General features: G+C 36.4%; 1 protein-coding gene across 2 annotated transcripts; it reads left to right on the top strand.

Annotated features, from left to right (window-relative positions):
- The first annotated feature begins 1,636 nt into the window (after positions 1 to 1,636).
- LOC147501025 (P-loop containing nucleoside triphosphate hydrolases superfamily protein) lies at positions 1,637 to 12,661 on the top strand. 2 transcript variants are annotated; one of them, XR_015221210.1, is made up of 20 exons: positions 1,637 to 2,042; positions 2,108 to 2,147; positions 2,249 to 2,323; positions 2,821 to 3,086; positions 3,275 to 3,329; positions 3,804 to 3,899; positions 4,375 to 4,589; positions 5,223 to 5,399; positions 5,641 to 5,979; positions 6,105 to 6,314; positions 6,412 to 6,471; positions 7,655 to 7,737; positions 8,372 to 8,697; positions 8,791 to 8,882; positions 9,016 to 9,145; positions 9,621 to 10,261; positions 10,344 to 10,861; positions 10,984 to 11,291; positions 11,529 to 11,699; positions 11,802 to 12,661. XR_015221210.1 is itself a non-coding variant. In XM_086606062.1 (19 exons), exons 1-19 carry the CDS (start codon positions 1,824 to 1,826, stop codon positions 11,923 to 11,925), a joined length of 4,227 nt encoding a protein of 1,408 aa, XP_086462188.1. In that variant the 5' UTR covers positions 1,637 to 1,823; the 3' UTR covers positions 11,926 to 12,661. The 2 variants fall into 2 exon arrangements, 1 of the variants encoding a protein (XP_086462188.1); XM_086606062.1 differs by having other exon boundaries at positions 9,621 to 10,861.
- The last annotated feature ends 293 nt before the right edge of the window (positions 12,662 to 12,954 follow it).

Below are 12,954 nucleotides of genomic sequence, written 5' to 3' on the forward strand. Positions count from 1 at the left end.
CGTACATTTGGTGTCTTACAAACTAGATGGGGGATAATCAAGAGGTCAACGCGAATGTGGAGTAGGGAGCCACCAGTCGCATTGTATGTTGTTGAGAATCAAAATGAATAAATTGCAAGAATAATCAACACACTTCATCACGTTTAGAGCAGATAAACTAATGTTCAACTAAGAGTTGACCTCATTAATCACCTTTGACAATTTCATGCGGATCAAGGAATGTAGTATGAGTATTTATAAGTTTGTAGTTTGAATATTATCTATGTTTGTTCTATAGTTTAAGTATTATCTATTTTTGACTTTATGTTGTTTCAAAACAATTCAAATTAAAATTGAAATTACAATATTGGAAATTAACTAACAACAACAATGGAAATGAAATAACTAAAATAACTTTGAAATTAATCTAAGTAGTAGAAGCACCACCCCCACTAGAAACACCACCACCACTAGAAGCACCACTTGGAGTTCCACATGTTCCACTCTTATCTCCATTTTTATCGTCTTGAAGTATTCAACAACTTTCGACTTAAGAGTAGAAGTATATTGTGCTAATATTTTATTGTTTTATTTCCATTTCTTGAGCTCCATCATCTTCACCCTATCGGCGGTGACACTCGTCATTTATGCCAAATACTTCTCCATCATCTCGTAATTCTCTCCTCCTTTCTCCATCATTTATTTATCACCCCTTGTTCCCGGTGGTTGTTTTTTCTTAGTTCCAATTTCACTTTCACCTCCATCTCCACTTCCATCCCAAACTTGTGTAGAAAATGAATCAATTGGAATGCCACCAAAAGTTACTGACGGCGTTGTGGGTGTTGAAGGCATGATTTCGTTATCTACATCGAGAATGATGTTGGTTCGTCTACTCAATGTAGTTGTGGACCGATTCTCTAATTTTTCATTATATTTTGGGTTATCCTTGAAGAGGATCCAACAATGCTCAAATTGAAAGTATGTATTATGAGCCAACATATACGCTATTTTTGTCTCGGCCAACCGATCTTAGATCGTTATGCCACTTCTTGCGGTCCTCTCCGAAGATGAGATAATTCTCACCCACCGGTTGTAAGTTTGTTGGATGTGTTCAAATCAAGTGGATACCAAATTCTTGTTTATTTTGTTGTTTTCACCAACTATCTTGAAATTTATCTAATTTTATCTCCCAATAGTGTGTGACTCGTTGCCCGTACCAACAATTTGATATTTATTAACATATATCCATGTTTTGCAAAGAACTTTAGTCTTTTTGAATTGAAAAGTTTGGGGATTTTGTAGATTTTTTATTTTTTTTTATGTGGTTGTATGTTTATTTGGATCCATTGTTGTATTTGGAGTAGTGATTGTTGTAGTTGGAATAGATTGAAATTGTATGAGAATTAAAGCAAATGGTGAAAAGTTGTGTGAAATAGTTGCTATAAATTTGCAATTTTAGAAAAACTAGCCGTTTGGATGTTTGTATTAAACATATGGCAGAGTTTTGCAATTTAACGGACATACATCAGAATCCGTATCCCAAACTTAACAACTATTAAAAGTCCCTATTAAACTTGGTTTTCGAATTTGGGCTGCCAAATTTGGCTGGGCTGCTGATAAAGGCTTATGTGACACCTTTAACCAGCCCATTATACCTGCTCCCCATTGGATCTGCTTATCACCGAGCATCTTCAACGAGCGGGAAAAAAGAATTGCCGTTTTTTCCCTCCCTTATTTCATCTAAGTCACGTTTCTTTTTTTCTTTTTTATTTAATGAATTTCCATAAATCTCCTTAAAAAATCCACCGAATCAAAACCCCTCCTTTCCCTCTCGCCCAAATCTAATGGAGGGATCTGCTGAACCCGTATTCATCAACAACAATCATAACTCACCTGATTCAGATCACAAAACCCCGTGCCGTCGCCGGAAATTAGTCCAATCTACCCTGTTTCCACACAAATCCCAAGAAAATAACAATTGTGATGATGTGGATAAAGAAGAAGAAGAAAGTGGCAAGAGAAAGAGGGGGAGGCCCAAACGCACCACTCCTCCTACTATAAAGGTACATTATTTTTGACGCAATAATAGATGAAGTCTTATTTCTAATATCGTTTTTTCATGTTACAGGCTCATCCTATTAATGGACAAGAGGCTGGGAGGAAAGAAAGTAAACATCTTGAGCCAATATAATAATTTGGACACAAGGGCCTTTTTAAGACTGATACATGTGTTTTGGTGTATTTAATGTTTGTTGTTTTATTCTTATAGGGTCTGATTTCTTTCTTAAAGTTTCCGAGAAGAAACTTCAACAGAAACAACAGAACGTCGAAGGAGCTGAGCCTTGTGAGTAGATTGCATCTTTATATATATTTTGTTAGTTAAGGAAGTACATTGTACATTGTGTTTTTATTTTTTTATTTTAAATTTGGATATGAGCCTTTGCAATTAACAGAAAAAAGAAAAAGAAAAGTAAAGAAGAAATAATGCAAGATGTATGGAAGTCGTTTGATTGTTCATTTGTATCAGAGTACAATTGTGCATGCGTGTTTTGTGTATTGAGAGTTGATAAATGGATAAGTGTGTGTGTGTGAGAGAGAGAGAGAGAGAGGGGCTTCATTTATATTCTGCGTGGTACGTCTCTTTCTAAGGGTGCATTGCCTCTTTGAGTGAAGAAGAGAAGGTCTTTGTATAGACACTCATGAGCCATGTTAGTCGTCCTAGGCTCACCATTGACTCTCTCTCTCTCTCTCTCTTAGAGCTCTTCATGTGGAATTCTGAGAAATTTTTAAATACTCCCCTGAACCTCCCCAAATTAAACATTTATCTCTATTTGCTTCTAGGTTTGCAGATTAATGTCATGGAGGAATTGACTGAGGCAGAGAAAACTGGAATTATGGAGGCAAAGAATGGCAATTTGGCTGATTCAGAAAAACAAACTCCTCGACGAAGGTTTGATCAGTCGACACTTTATCCACATGGATCTCAGGAAAAAGGTGAAGTGAAATACAATATCAAAGAAGAAGATGAGGAATACTGTGGAAGCCATAGTGGGGGCAAGAGGAAGAGGAAAGGAAAGGGGAAAACAAAACACACTCCTCCTTCTAAGGTATGTTATTGTTTGAAATTATGCTTAAATTGATTTTAGGGTTAGTTACTTAGTTATTTTGAAATACAGATGAAGTGTGAGCATGTGTGTGCTGTGTATTCTTTGATTTTAATTATTTTTCATGTTGTTTTTGTTGTTTAGATTTTTACAAAAACTAATGCACTGACTTTTCTAAACTTGCTTCACAGGATTCAATCAACGGCCAAGTGGCTTTAAATGGGAGTACACAAACTATAACTAACGGTACGCAATTATGATAATATGGTTTCAAGGACCTTTGTATAAAAAGGATAGAAACAAATATGGGTTACTGCATTTAGTCTTCCTTGTGCAACATTCAATCACAAAATTTGGTAGATGATAGGTATAAATTTCATATGTTTCTACAGTAGACAAAAATACCATTTTTGGCCAAAATATTGGTATCATGAAAACAATACTTTGAAAAAAAGTCATATAGAGGTCCTAAACACCGATATACTTTGGATTATATTGGAGCTTCAATACCCTTGAACAGTTAGATATTGTGCAGCATTTTGTACTATAGTTCCCACATTTTATTTGCTTTCTTTTTTCCACTTTCTTTTCCTCTGCTTTTTGGTCAGAATGACCTAAAACGCATTTGAAATATTGCATTTGGTTACTGTCCTTTTAAGATCAACTTATTTTTTAATGTCATGTTTACTTCTTGTGGTTTTTTCTTTTTTAATGTCTCAGAGAATAGACTTCAACATAATGAACAAAAGGACCAAGAAGGAGCAGATTCACCCAATGGAAATGAAAAAACCTGTATAGAGTTGGAATCTGGGCATTGTGAGTAGATTGCATCTTATCTTGTTGTCCTAAAATTTGCATATACTTACGATTGAGGAATATAATATATTTTTGGGGGAGACAATCATGAACTACTTTGTTGACTGGAAGGTGAACTGAAAAATGTCAACTACGAATGGTTCAATGGTATTTCTCCTCTTCTTTGGATTAGTAAAACTCGGATCCCACTTTCAACCTAAAAATTTACTTTGTAATGGTATATTAAGCTTACCAAACCCCTCATGATCCACATATATTGTCACTTTAGCGTGATGACATAACCATTGTATTGGCGTTTCTTTCAGTTTATTTGCTACCGTAACAGGGTTTAGATATCATTCCAACAGGGCATCATCAGCGGTAGTGGGGTTTTCATCTTTAACTTATTTTGAACGTTAGCTGGTGATTCATATAGTTGCTCTTCCTTTTATTCCTATGAAAGACCACTAAAATAATTTTGCTACTATTATGGAAGGTAAAAGAACCTATCGGAAGAAGGGGCAAAGGGATGCTTCACCTCGTAAAGTGTCAACACCTTCACCTCGTAAAGTGCCAACACCTAGCAAACTGAAAGGGCCACATTGTAGGCGGATAATGACTGATTTTAATACAAAAGATGTGGATATACAAAGTGAGCATGCTACTGAACAAATGATTGATCTTCGTTTAGAAGAGAAAATTGCAGCTGAGGTTAGTAGCTTCCAGTACATTATCATGTAGTCTGTCTTGGATAACATATATGTCATAATCTTTTAATAAAATACTGTCTTATCTACTTATAGTTCATTTGTTTCACTATATGTATATGATGTTTCGTAGTTAGTTTACTTCGTTATTTTTTGTGTTATATTGGTCAATTAGCGTGGAGTCAGAAGGCTGTGGATGTTTCCACAGGCCTTTGGGAGAACACAATGAAAGATTTGGATGCTGATAGTGAAAGTTTTTTTGATTTAGGACTCTAGGGAACATTTCTCATATATTTGTACTGAATGTGCTCATAAAGCCAACAATGGACAATGTCAAGTATAAATAAGCAAATTGTTTAGTGCTCAAAGATAAAAACTTCAAACAGCACCTATTTTAAGAAATACGCAAATTAATTTCTCACTGCAAGTAAAGTAATAAAAGCAAGGTTTTATTTTCAATTGTCTTTGAGCCATGCTATGTCACTATCTTAGAACATTGTAATCCATTAGTAATGTTCTGTAACGATGCTTTGGGAACGACATTTGTCACTTTTCAGTTCCTCACAACAATGATTTCGTTTTAAAATTGTAATTTGTAACACATCCATTTCTGATTTGTCTCGTTGGTTCTTATCAGGAAAATGCACGCTTGTTTGCAGGAAGGCAGACACATCCGTTTTTTTCCTCTTGGAAAGTGGGTAAAAAAACTCTAGGGACTTCAGAGGCAACTGAACTGGAGAGCAAGCAATGTTCCATATTGCGTGATGGTCAAAGCGTTAGTTACCATACTGTTCATGTATTTGAGATGCCTCAGGTTGAGAAGTTTTTCGATTAGTTGTGTATATCGATTGTTTTCTTGGCAATTATTGGTTCCATGAAAATGAAAATAAGAGTTGACTTATCCAGAAAAAAAAAATAAAAAAATCATACCAATAAATATATTTTTCATATCAATAAAAATATTTTTGATTATATATATATATATATATATATATAGGCAAGAGCAGATAATTCATATTTGGTGAGGATTGAATGTTACACTATCTTTGATGCAGGATGATCCTGTGCCACTAGATTGGAGCAATTGGAAATTTTCTGAACAAAGCTCATTTGATTCCAGTTGTAATTTGGAGAATTATTGCTCATCATCTTTCAATGGCTCTGTTAATCCCTTAAAATTTGATGACTTTCGTACCAATCAAACCACTGTTGGAGCCTCTTTTCCTCAAAATGAGACCTTTCTGAAACATTGTTCCAGTGGGATGTACTCAAAGTCACCAACATTCGCTTTTGTTGATGGAATAATGTCACATCATCTGCCAACTAAGGCCTCTGAACATGGTCATGAAAACAGCTTATGGACAAGCAAATACCAGCCAACTAAAGCCTCTGAGGTCTTGTACCACAAACTCTCCTATACTTTCTTCATATCGAAATATCATTCTGTTGCATAGAGCAGAAACTTTGAGATACTGTTTATCACTGTGCATAACAACTTTCCAAATCACGTGAATGACAGGTTTGTGGTAATTATGAATCTGTGAGGCGTGTTAATGAGTGGCTGGGTTCTTGGCGTGAAAGATATTCTAGAAACCCTAAAATGTTGTCAAGAGAAAATACATTTGTCACTGAAGACAGTCATTATAGCTCAGAAAGTGATTCCGATGCAGAAAGCATGGGAGAAAGAGCTGACCTCAAGAATGTTCTTTTGGTCAGTGGACCAGTAGGGGTAAGTTTAACTATTTTGGCTACAACAACAGTTTGCTTTCACTCTGTATTTCTGGATTATAATAGATGGTTTACCAGTATCCGCTACTTTGGTGCAGAGTGGAAAATCTGCTGCTATCTATGCTTGTGCAAGAGAGCAAGGGTTTGAAGTAATTGAGGTACTATTGGCACTTGACTCTATAAATTGTTCTTTAGATGTTATTCCGTTTTATCTTCAACTTCTTTATTTGCAAATACATGAACTTTTCCTCCACATATTTGAGACGTATTAAAGATTTCTCAACCTCTGAGTAAACTTTGTCTAACTTGTCCGTAATATTCTGACTCTATCAGTATATAAATTTCTTTATATCTTTTGAATCTCAGCAGATGTTTTAACTTACAACTTAAAATTCTCGTTTTTTTCCTTAAGTTAAAAGAATGAAATGTTGTTTATTGTTTAAAGAGATAACAGACAGAAAACTCCATCATATATATATTTATAAAATGATACTATTCATAACAAGTTAGTCACAATAACATGATTGTATTATACTAGTGGCCTAGTGGGTACCCTGGGCCTCTGGCCCAGTCCACGGTAGCTTGCCTTATAAAGTTATAAGGCATCAGCAACTTTCTTACTAAGGCTCAATGGCTCAGTCCATGGTAGCTTGCCTTTTAAGGCATCAGCAGCTTTTGTACTAAGGCTCAATGGCTCAAAGGAAAATATAATTGCCTACAGCTTGCTTGTCAAAATTTGCCCTGCAAAAGCATCACAAACTTGTGGGCCTGACAACATCCTTCCTTATTATACAGATTGCCTTTGGATTGTAAGAATGCAACAAGTTTAAAGTTTGCTCAAGTGGAAAAGTAATTTTCAATTTTTATTCATATTAGTTAAAAAACAACATACTAATCTCAATTGTTTATATTATGCTAGAAAGTATAAGGAATGAATTCTTGTAATATGCATGGTGCGTCTTAGTGCAATATTTTGAACACATAAATTTTTGGAATTTGGTATTGATCATTTATCTCCTTTGAAAAACTTGTCGGCTTATCTTAATGTTCCAAAAGAACTGATTTGTAGAAGGGAAGTTGTATCATTTTAGAATTTTGAAAAAAGGAAGTATAACGTAGAGCCGTTTACTTGTATATCATCTCTTATCTATGCATGCATGTTACGTTTTACCTATGACTTGAAACTGAGGTGATCAAAACCATCTTACTGTGAAAAGAAGAAAAGTAGTTCGGTGGACTAAACAATTTTATTTCTTCTGTTTTCCTTGTCAAGTGGGGAATCATTATGCTGCTGCCTTGACTTGGATCTTACATTTACTAGTTAAATTATTGCGTTGCTAGGTTAGTGCATCTGATTGGAGAAATGGTGCTCAAATGAAGCTAAAGTTTGGAGCAGCAATGGAGTCACTCGGGTTAAACAAATGGTTTGTTAAACTTTATTCTGAATGGCCCTGAAAACTATTGTACTCTATATGAGCTTTTACACTTGCCCTTTCTCTTAATTTTTGGAGTCTTTTTTTCTCCCTTTCTTTTGGAGGGGGGGGGGTGGGGTTTTAGTCGTAGTGTTTTTTCTTGAAAGGTTTCTTCTGCTTTTGCTGTTTGTTTCTTTTGGTTATTTTCTCCTTTCCCTCTTAGAGTTTGGTTTTCCTCCAAGTGGGTCTGGGTGGGTATTCAGGGTGAGTAGTCTCTTGCTACTTGCATTGAATTTAATGTAATTGATCTTCCGATTATATCCATTCTTATCTTTATCAATAAAAAGGACTTTCCCTTGTTCTTTTGATTGTGAAATTGAGTAAATAATTGTATAAAATTAGTGTCAAACAATTGTTTTTCAACCTATTACCAGTAAAAATAATTGCTTTGTTCACATATTCTTTTTAAATTTGAGGAGTGGCTTCTGGTGTTCTGTTGGAAATTGATCGTTTTCTTATATTAAGTTTTTTGTTTTAAAAAGGAAAAGCAATCTTCACCACTGTTTATTTGGCAAGATGAATTATAAGCAATGCAGAATATTTTCCTTTTATTTTCAGTAAAAATCGTAGTTGTCATTTCTTCCAGGTCATTGGAGGTTCCCTTGGGTTTAAATGTGAAGCATATTCCAGAATTTCCCTCAACCCAACCCTGTAAGTCATCAATTCGAGAGTCTGATGATGATGTGATTGAAGTGCTTCCAGAAACATGCAAGGACAAATCAGACGGTTTGAAGTCAGAGCCTTGTAACGTTGGTGTTAAAGATAACTCAACTGCCAGTCATCGAGGTGCAGACAAAACCTTGATTCTATTTGAGGATGTGGATGCTGTTTTTGATGAAGATCGTGGGCTTATTGCTTCAATACAGCAAATTGCTGAAACAGCAAAGCGTCCCATAATACTCACAAGCAGTAGTAAGTGCTTTTATCAAAGACTATCCCAAGCATTAACACTTCCTCTAGACATATTATCTTTATGACCAATACTTTTACTGTGATGAATTATAGGTAAGGACCCTCTCCTGCCAGATCAACTGGATAGGGTGGAGGTCCGGTTTGCAGTCCCATTGCCTGAGGAGCTTTCCTCTCTTGTATATATGGTAATGAACTCGTGGCACTTTATTCTTGTTTAGAGAATATTACTCCTACCCACATTTATAGAATGTGAGGATACTTCTTGAAAATTCTCTTATGCAAGGTTGAATATTTTGAATTTTGTCAATGGTCTCATAGGTTTGTGGAGCAGAACAGGCCGACATTAATCCTGAACTACTAGATCAGTTTATTAGATGCTGTCAAGGCGACATCCGGAAAATCATTATGCTGCTCCAATTCTGGTGCCAGGGTAAAACAAATAAAATAGGTCAGTGGCCTGCTTATAAGAGGACTGTTTATTTTTAGAACAAAGTACATTTACTTTTTACTGAAAACGCTTAATATGCCACGCTTTTTAGTGCCAATATCATTCTGATTGTGTCTTGCTTATTTCCATAGTTGTGCTATTCAGATTAATTTTATAAAGTCTACTATTAGCTTTCACACTTAAAACATATTTCGCAGAACATGATGCATTACCCTGCTCCTTTCAACTGTCTTTTATCCTTTTTTTTATTGTGAAGTCCCATTGTTACATAATAAGACTGCACCACATTCAATTGGTTATACATATACTTATATTTGGGTTCAGTTTGGTGATCTTCTCTAGATGCTTATTTGGTATTCTCACAAACAACAAATTAATGCAGACAGCTCATCATTTTAACTGTGTTAATGTTTTCATTATATTAACATATCATTTCTCTGAGATATACATATTTTAACTAGTGTCATCTATCCAGACAGGAGGATCCAGTCCACATATGGTCCACCACCCTTTGATGTTGACGCAGGGCACCATATACTACCGAAGGTAATTCCTTGGGAGTTTCCTTGTCAATTAGCAGAACTAGTGGAGAGGGAGATCACCAAGTCATTGCCAATGGTGAAAGAAAATGCTTCTTTACTGGACATAGTGGAGGAAGAAGAGTTCAGCTCTCAGGATATGCAGGAGGCCCTGGGAATGAACATGGAGGCTAAGAAAGAAGCCATGTTAAACAGGAACTTTTCCATTCAAGATGGCGATGAATTTTCTGCTCAATGTGATGGTTTAAATGATTTCTCCAATTCATCAGGCTCTCCAGTTGCTTTTATTCGGCGAACTGCAAGAAGAGGAATATGTACAGTATTCTCTTCCCATTCTGAAGATGAAATCTTCACAGATAATATTCCAAAGGATATAAATGCTCTATCTCTAGACCTTTGCAATGGCGGGTTTCCAGGTGTCTCTCATAGGTCCCCTGCTCATACCCTTGCTATTCAAGACTATGAAGATCCATCTACTGGTCAACTAATTCACTCTGAGAGGAATCTATCAATACAAAACCTATTTGATTCCTCCCCAACAGAAACTACTCAAAACTTATGTGAAACATACAAATCGGTAGGTTTTTTTGATAAGACAGAAATCAACGATGGTGCAGATATATCATGTGTACCTGAATCATCTTTTGTTCCTGAGACAGAAATCAATTTGGGAGCAGAGTTCTCAAATACAGTATCCTGTGGCCATGGTGCTGTTGACTTAGAAACTGTGTCCACAAAAACTGCCAAGTCACTTGATAGTCTATCTTTAATGCTTGCGAGCAGTCTACATAAGGTTGTACGAGAATCAAATAATTCAGAAAACATCTTGAGAAGCACCTGTGACGTGGGTGCGGTGTTAGTCCATAAAGATGAGGAAGTAGGGGATTCTCAGCATGAACATGCAGAGTCTGTTAGTAGAGGATATCAAGTGATGGATGAGTGTAGTCGTGCAGATTTCAATGTGGCTTCTACTTCGTGGGAGAATTCTAGGTGCATGGGGCAGGCTAGTTCAGTGCCGGAAATGTGGAGAAGATTACATTCCTGCCGTGCAGATTTGAAATCACTCCTAACTTCAGAACAGAGAAGCGCTTCTCAGATCGTAAAACTTGCTTGTGGATTGACTGATCTAATCTCTGTGTCTGATCTAATGTCTGGTCGGTGCCAACCTTTCATGAGTGTAAGTTCTATATTATTTGAGCTATAGACTGAAAGTTCATGTATATACATTTATGAGATATGCATCATCAGATATTACTGTTAGGATTCAGGCATCCGAAATGTTTATAAGAATATTTGCAGGACTTCTTGGAACCATCAATGGTGCCTTCTGCAGAACTGGACATGTTTTGTTGGCTTGATGTTCAAGTTCAGATGACATCCACTATTGCACAACATGGACTTTGCTTTTTTGCAAAAGAGACAGCTGCACAAAGATTAAATTCTGGCATCCGATCAAGAGTAGATTTGGCATCAGAAATGATAGCCTCTACAACTAATCCAACAGTACTTGGGAATCTGCTCACAAAAAATTCGAGCAGGAATCATACTTCATCTTCTAGTAGGGGTTCAGAGATTAGACTCACTGGATGTGACATATCGCTACAACGGTATATTGTTCTTGTGATTTAATTACATTGCTAATCTAGTATTTTATTTTCAAACTGCATGAGTGGGTGTATGTAAGTGTCTATGTATGTCTTGTATCAAACATGTGTTCTTGTTGGAATATCTATTTGTTATATGCATTTCTCTACATCCACTCATGCTCTTCGTCATTTCTAACTGTTCGCATCTTATTTTGCATTTTTATTCTCATGCTCTGTTTTGCTCTATCTGCAATGTAGAGAAATAAAGGAACGTCTTTATAATACGATTCAGACCGTAGTCCCTTCAAAGGTGTACTTGGCACTAAAAGGTGTCGCGTTTCACGAGTATATCTCTTCACTTGGCCAAATTTCTAAGTTAGAAGCCTCTCGTCTGACAGAGAACATCAATAAAACAAAGCTGCGATGCAGGTAATACTATTATTTTGACTTCCCCTCCATTTCATTGCATTTCCAAAACAGCATGTGAATGTATCAGATGGTTGTACTGAAGTTTCCAGGTGGTATTTGCAGGAGAAAGCGGGCTGCTCGTCACTACTTGAGTTCCGGCCCACTTATGTTGTCCGAGGAAGATGTCTCATTTCTGGCTCGGCACAGCTGCTTTAGCAAGATACCATTGGAAGTCAGTCAAGTTTAGATACTACCCGTGTAGAAAGCAGTGGAAATGGAGGTGTGTTTCCCTTTGGTGCCAAATTGCAGACCGGTCTAAAAATCATTAGGTGAAGATAGAATAGTACAAAGTGGCATTCAGGATTGGTACCTTCAAAAGCTTACAAGGGATGTGCTTGGTATCTCCCAAAGCTTCAAGGGATATAGTGTTAGCATAGGCATTAACATGGAAGGTTTGCCGGTCGTTGAAGGAGAAGAATCGTTGCTGTTGATCTAGAATACCTTTTATTATTTTGTTTTTGTTCGTTAGAAGTATAGCATACGCTGGAGCATAGGGTAGGAGTGCCCGGGTGCCTAACATAGAGTTTTTAGCATGCTGATCACTTGCATGGATTTCAGCATGTACTTCCAAGTTATCAATAAAAAGATGTGGATATCAGGATTTTAGTCATTAAGTCATCAAAGGTGTATAGTAGGCCATGAATAAGATTGACGCCTTGAGGTCAGCAGAGCACCTGGCAAGACAACTGAAGGTTGGTTTGAGAATGGTTAAGTTCGAGTGCATACGTAGGTTGGAACAGGTTATGGGCTTATGGGTAGGGATTTGCTATGGGCAAGGATTACAACTGTGTAATTTTTTGTACTGCAAGTACAAATGTAGATTCCATTGTTGATAACTTGATTATAAACAGATATTTAGTTCTGTACTCTTTCCTCGTTTCTTTTGAGATGATAATTCATAATTCTAGGCATTTTCCCCTTGATTCAGGTTGTTTTATATTTTCTACCAGCCATTAAGAAATTTTTGTGTTGTGGTTTAAAGAATGAAATTTGTTGCTGAGTAGGATGGAGTATGTTAATGTCAAAAGGAGAAAAGAAACGTACTGTGTTGAGGCTTGAGAAGTAATGAGTATTGAGTAGCCCGACTACTTCACCAGTGCAAACTCAAGCAAATCTATAGTAGATTTTGTCAGGTACTTCCCATTTATAGACCCTGGTGGTTTACCATCACATATGAAACTGTTACTGGTACCTAATTCGACTCCAAAATTTGCTG

Source organism: Coptis chinensis, chromosome 4 (assembly GCF_015680905.1).
Source record: "Coptis chinensis isolate HL-2020 chromosome 4, ASM1568090v1, whole genome shotgun sequence".
NCBI classification, from domain to species: domain Eukaryota; kingdom Viridiplantae; phylum Streptophyta; class Magnoliopsida; order Ranunculales; family Ranunculaceae; genus Coptis; species Coptis chinensis.

Excerpts from the sequence above, each read along its gene's own strand:
- LOC147501025 (XM_086606062.1), top strand. The coding sequence starts at position 1,824 with ATGGAGGGATCTGCTGAACCCGTATTCATCAACAACAATCATAACTCA. Across the intron at positions 3,330-3,803 it reads TACACAAACTATAACTAACG|AGAATAGACTTCAACATAAT; the intron begins GTACGCAATTAT and ends TTAATGTCTCAG. Across the intron at positions 5,980-6,104 it reads AGCCAACTAAAGCCTCTGAG|GTTTGTGGTAATTATGAATC; the intron begins GTCTTGTACCAC and ends CGTGAATGACAG.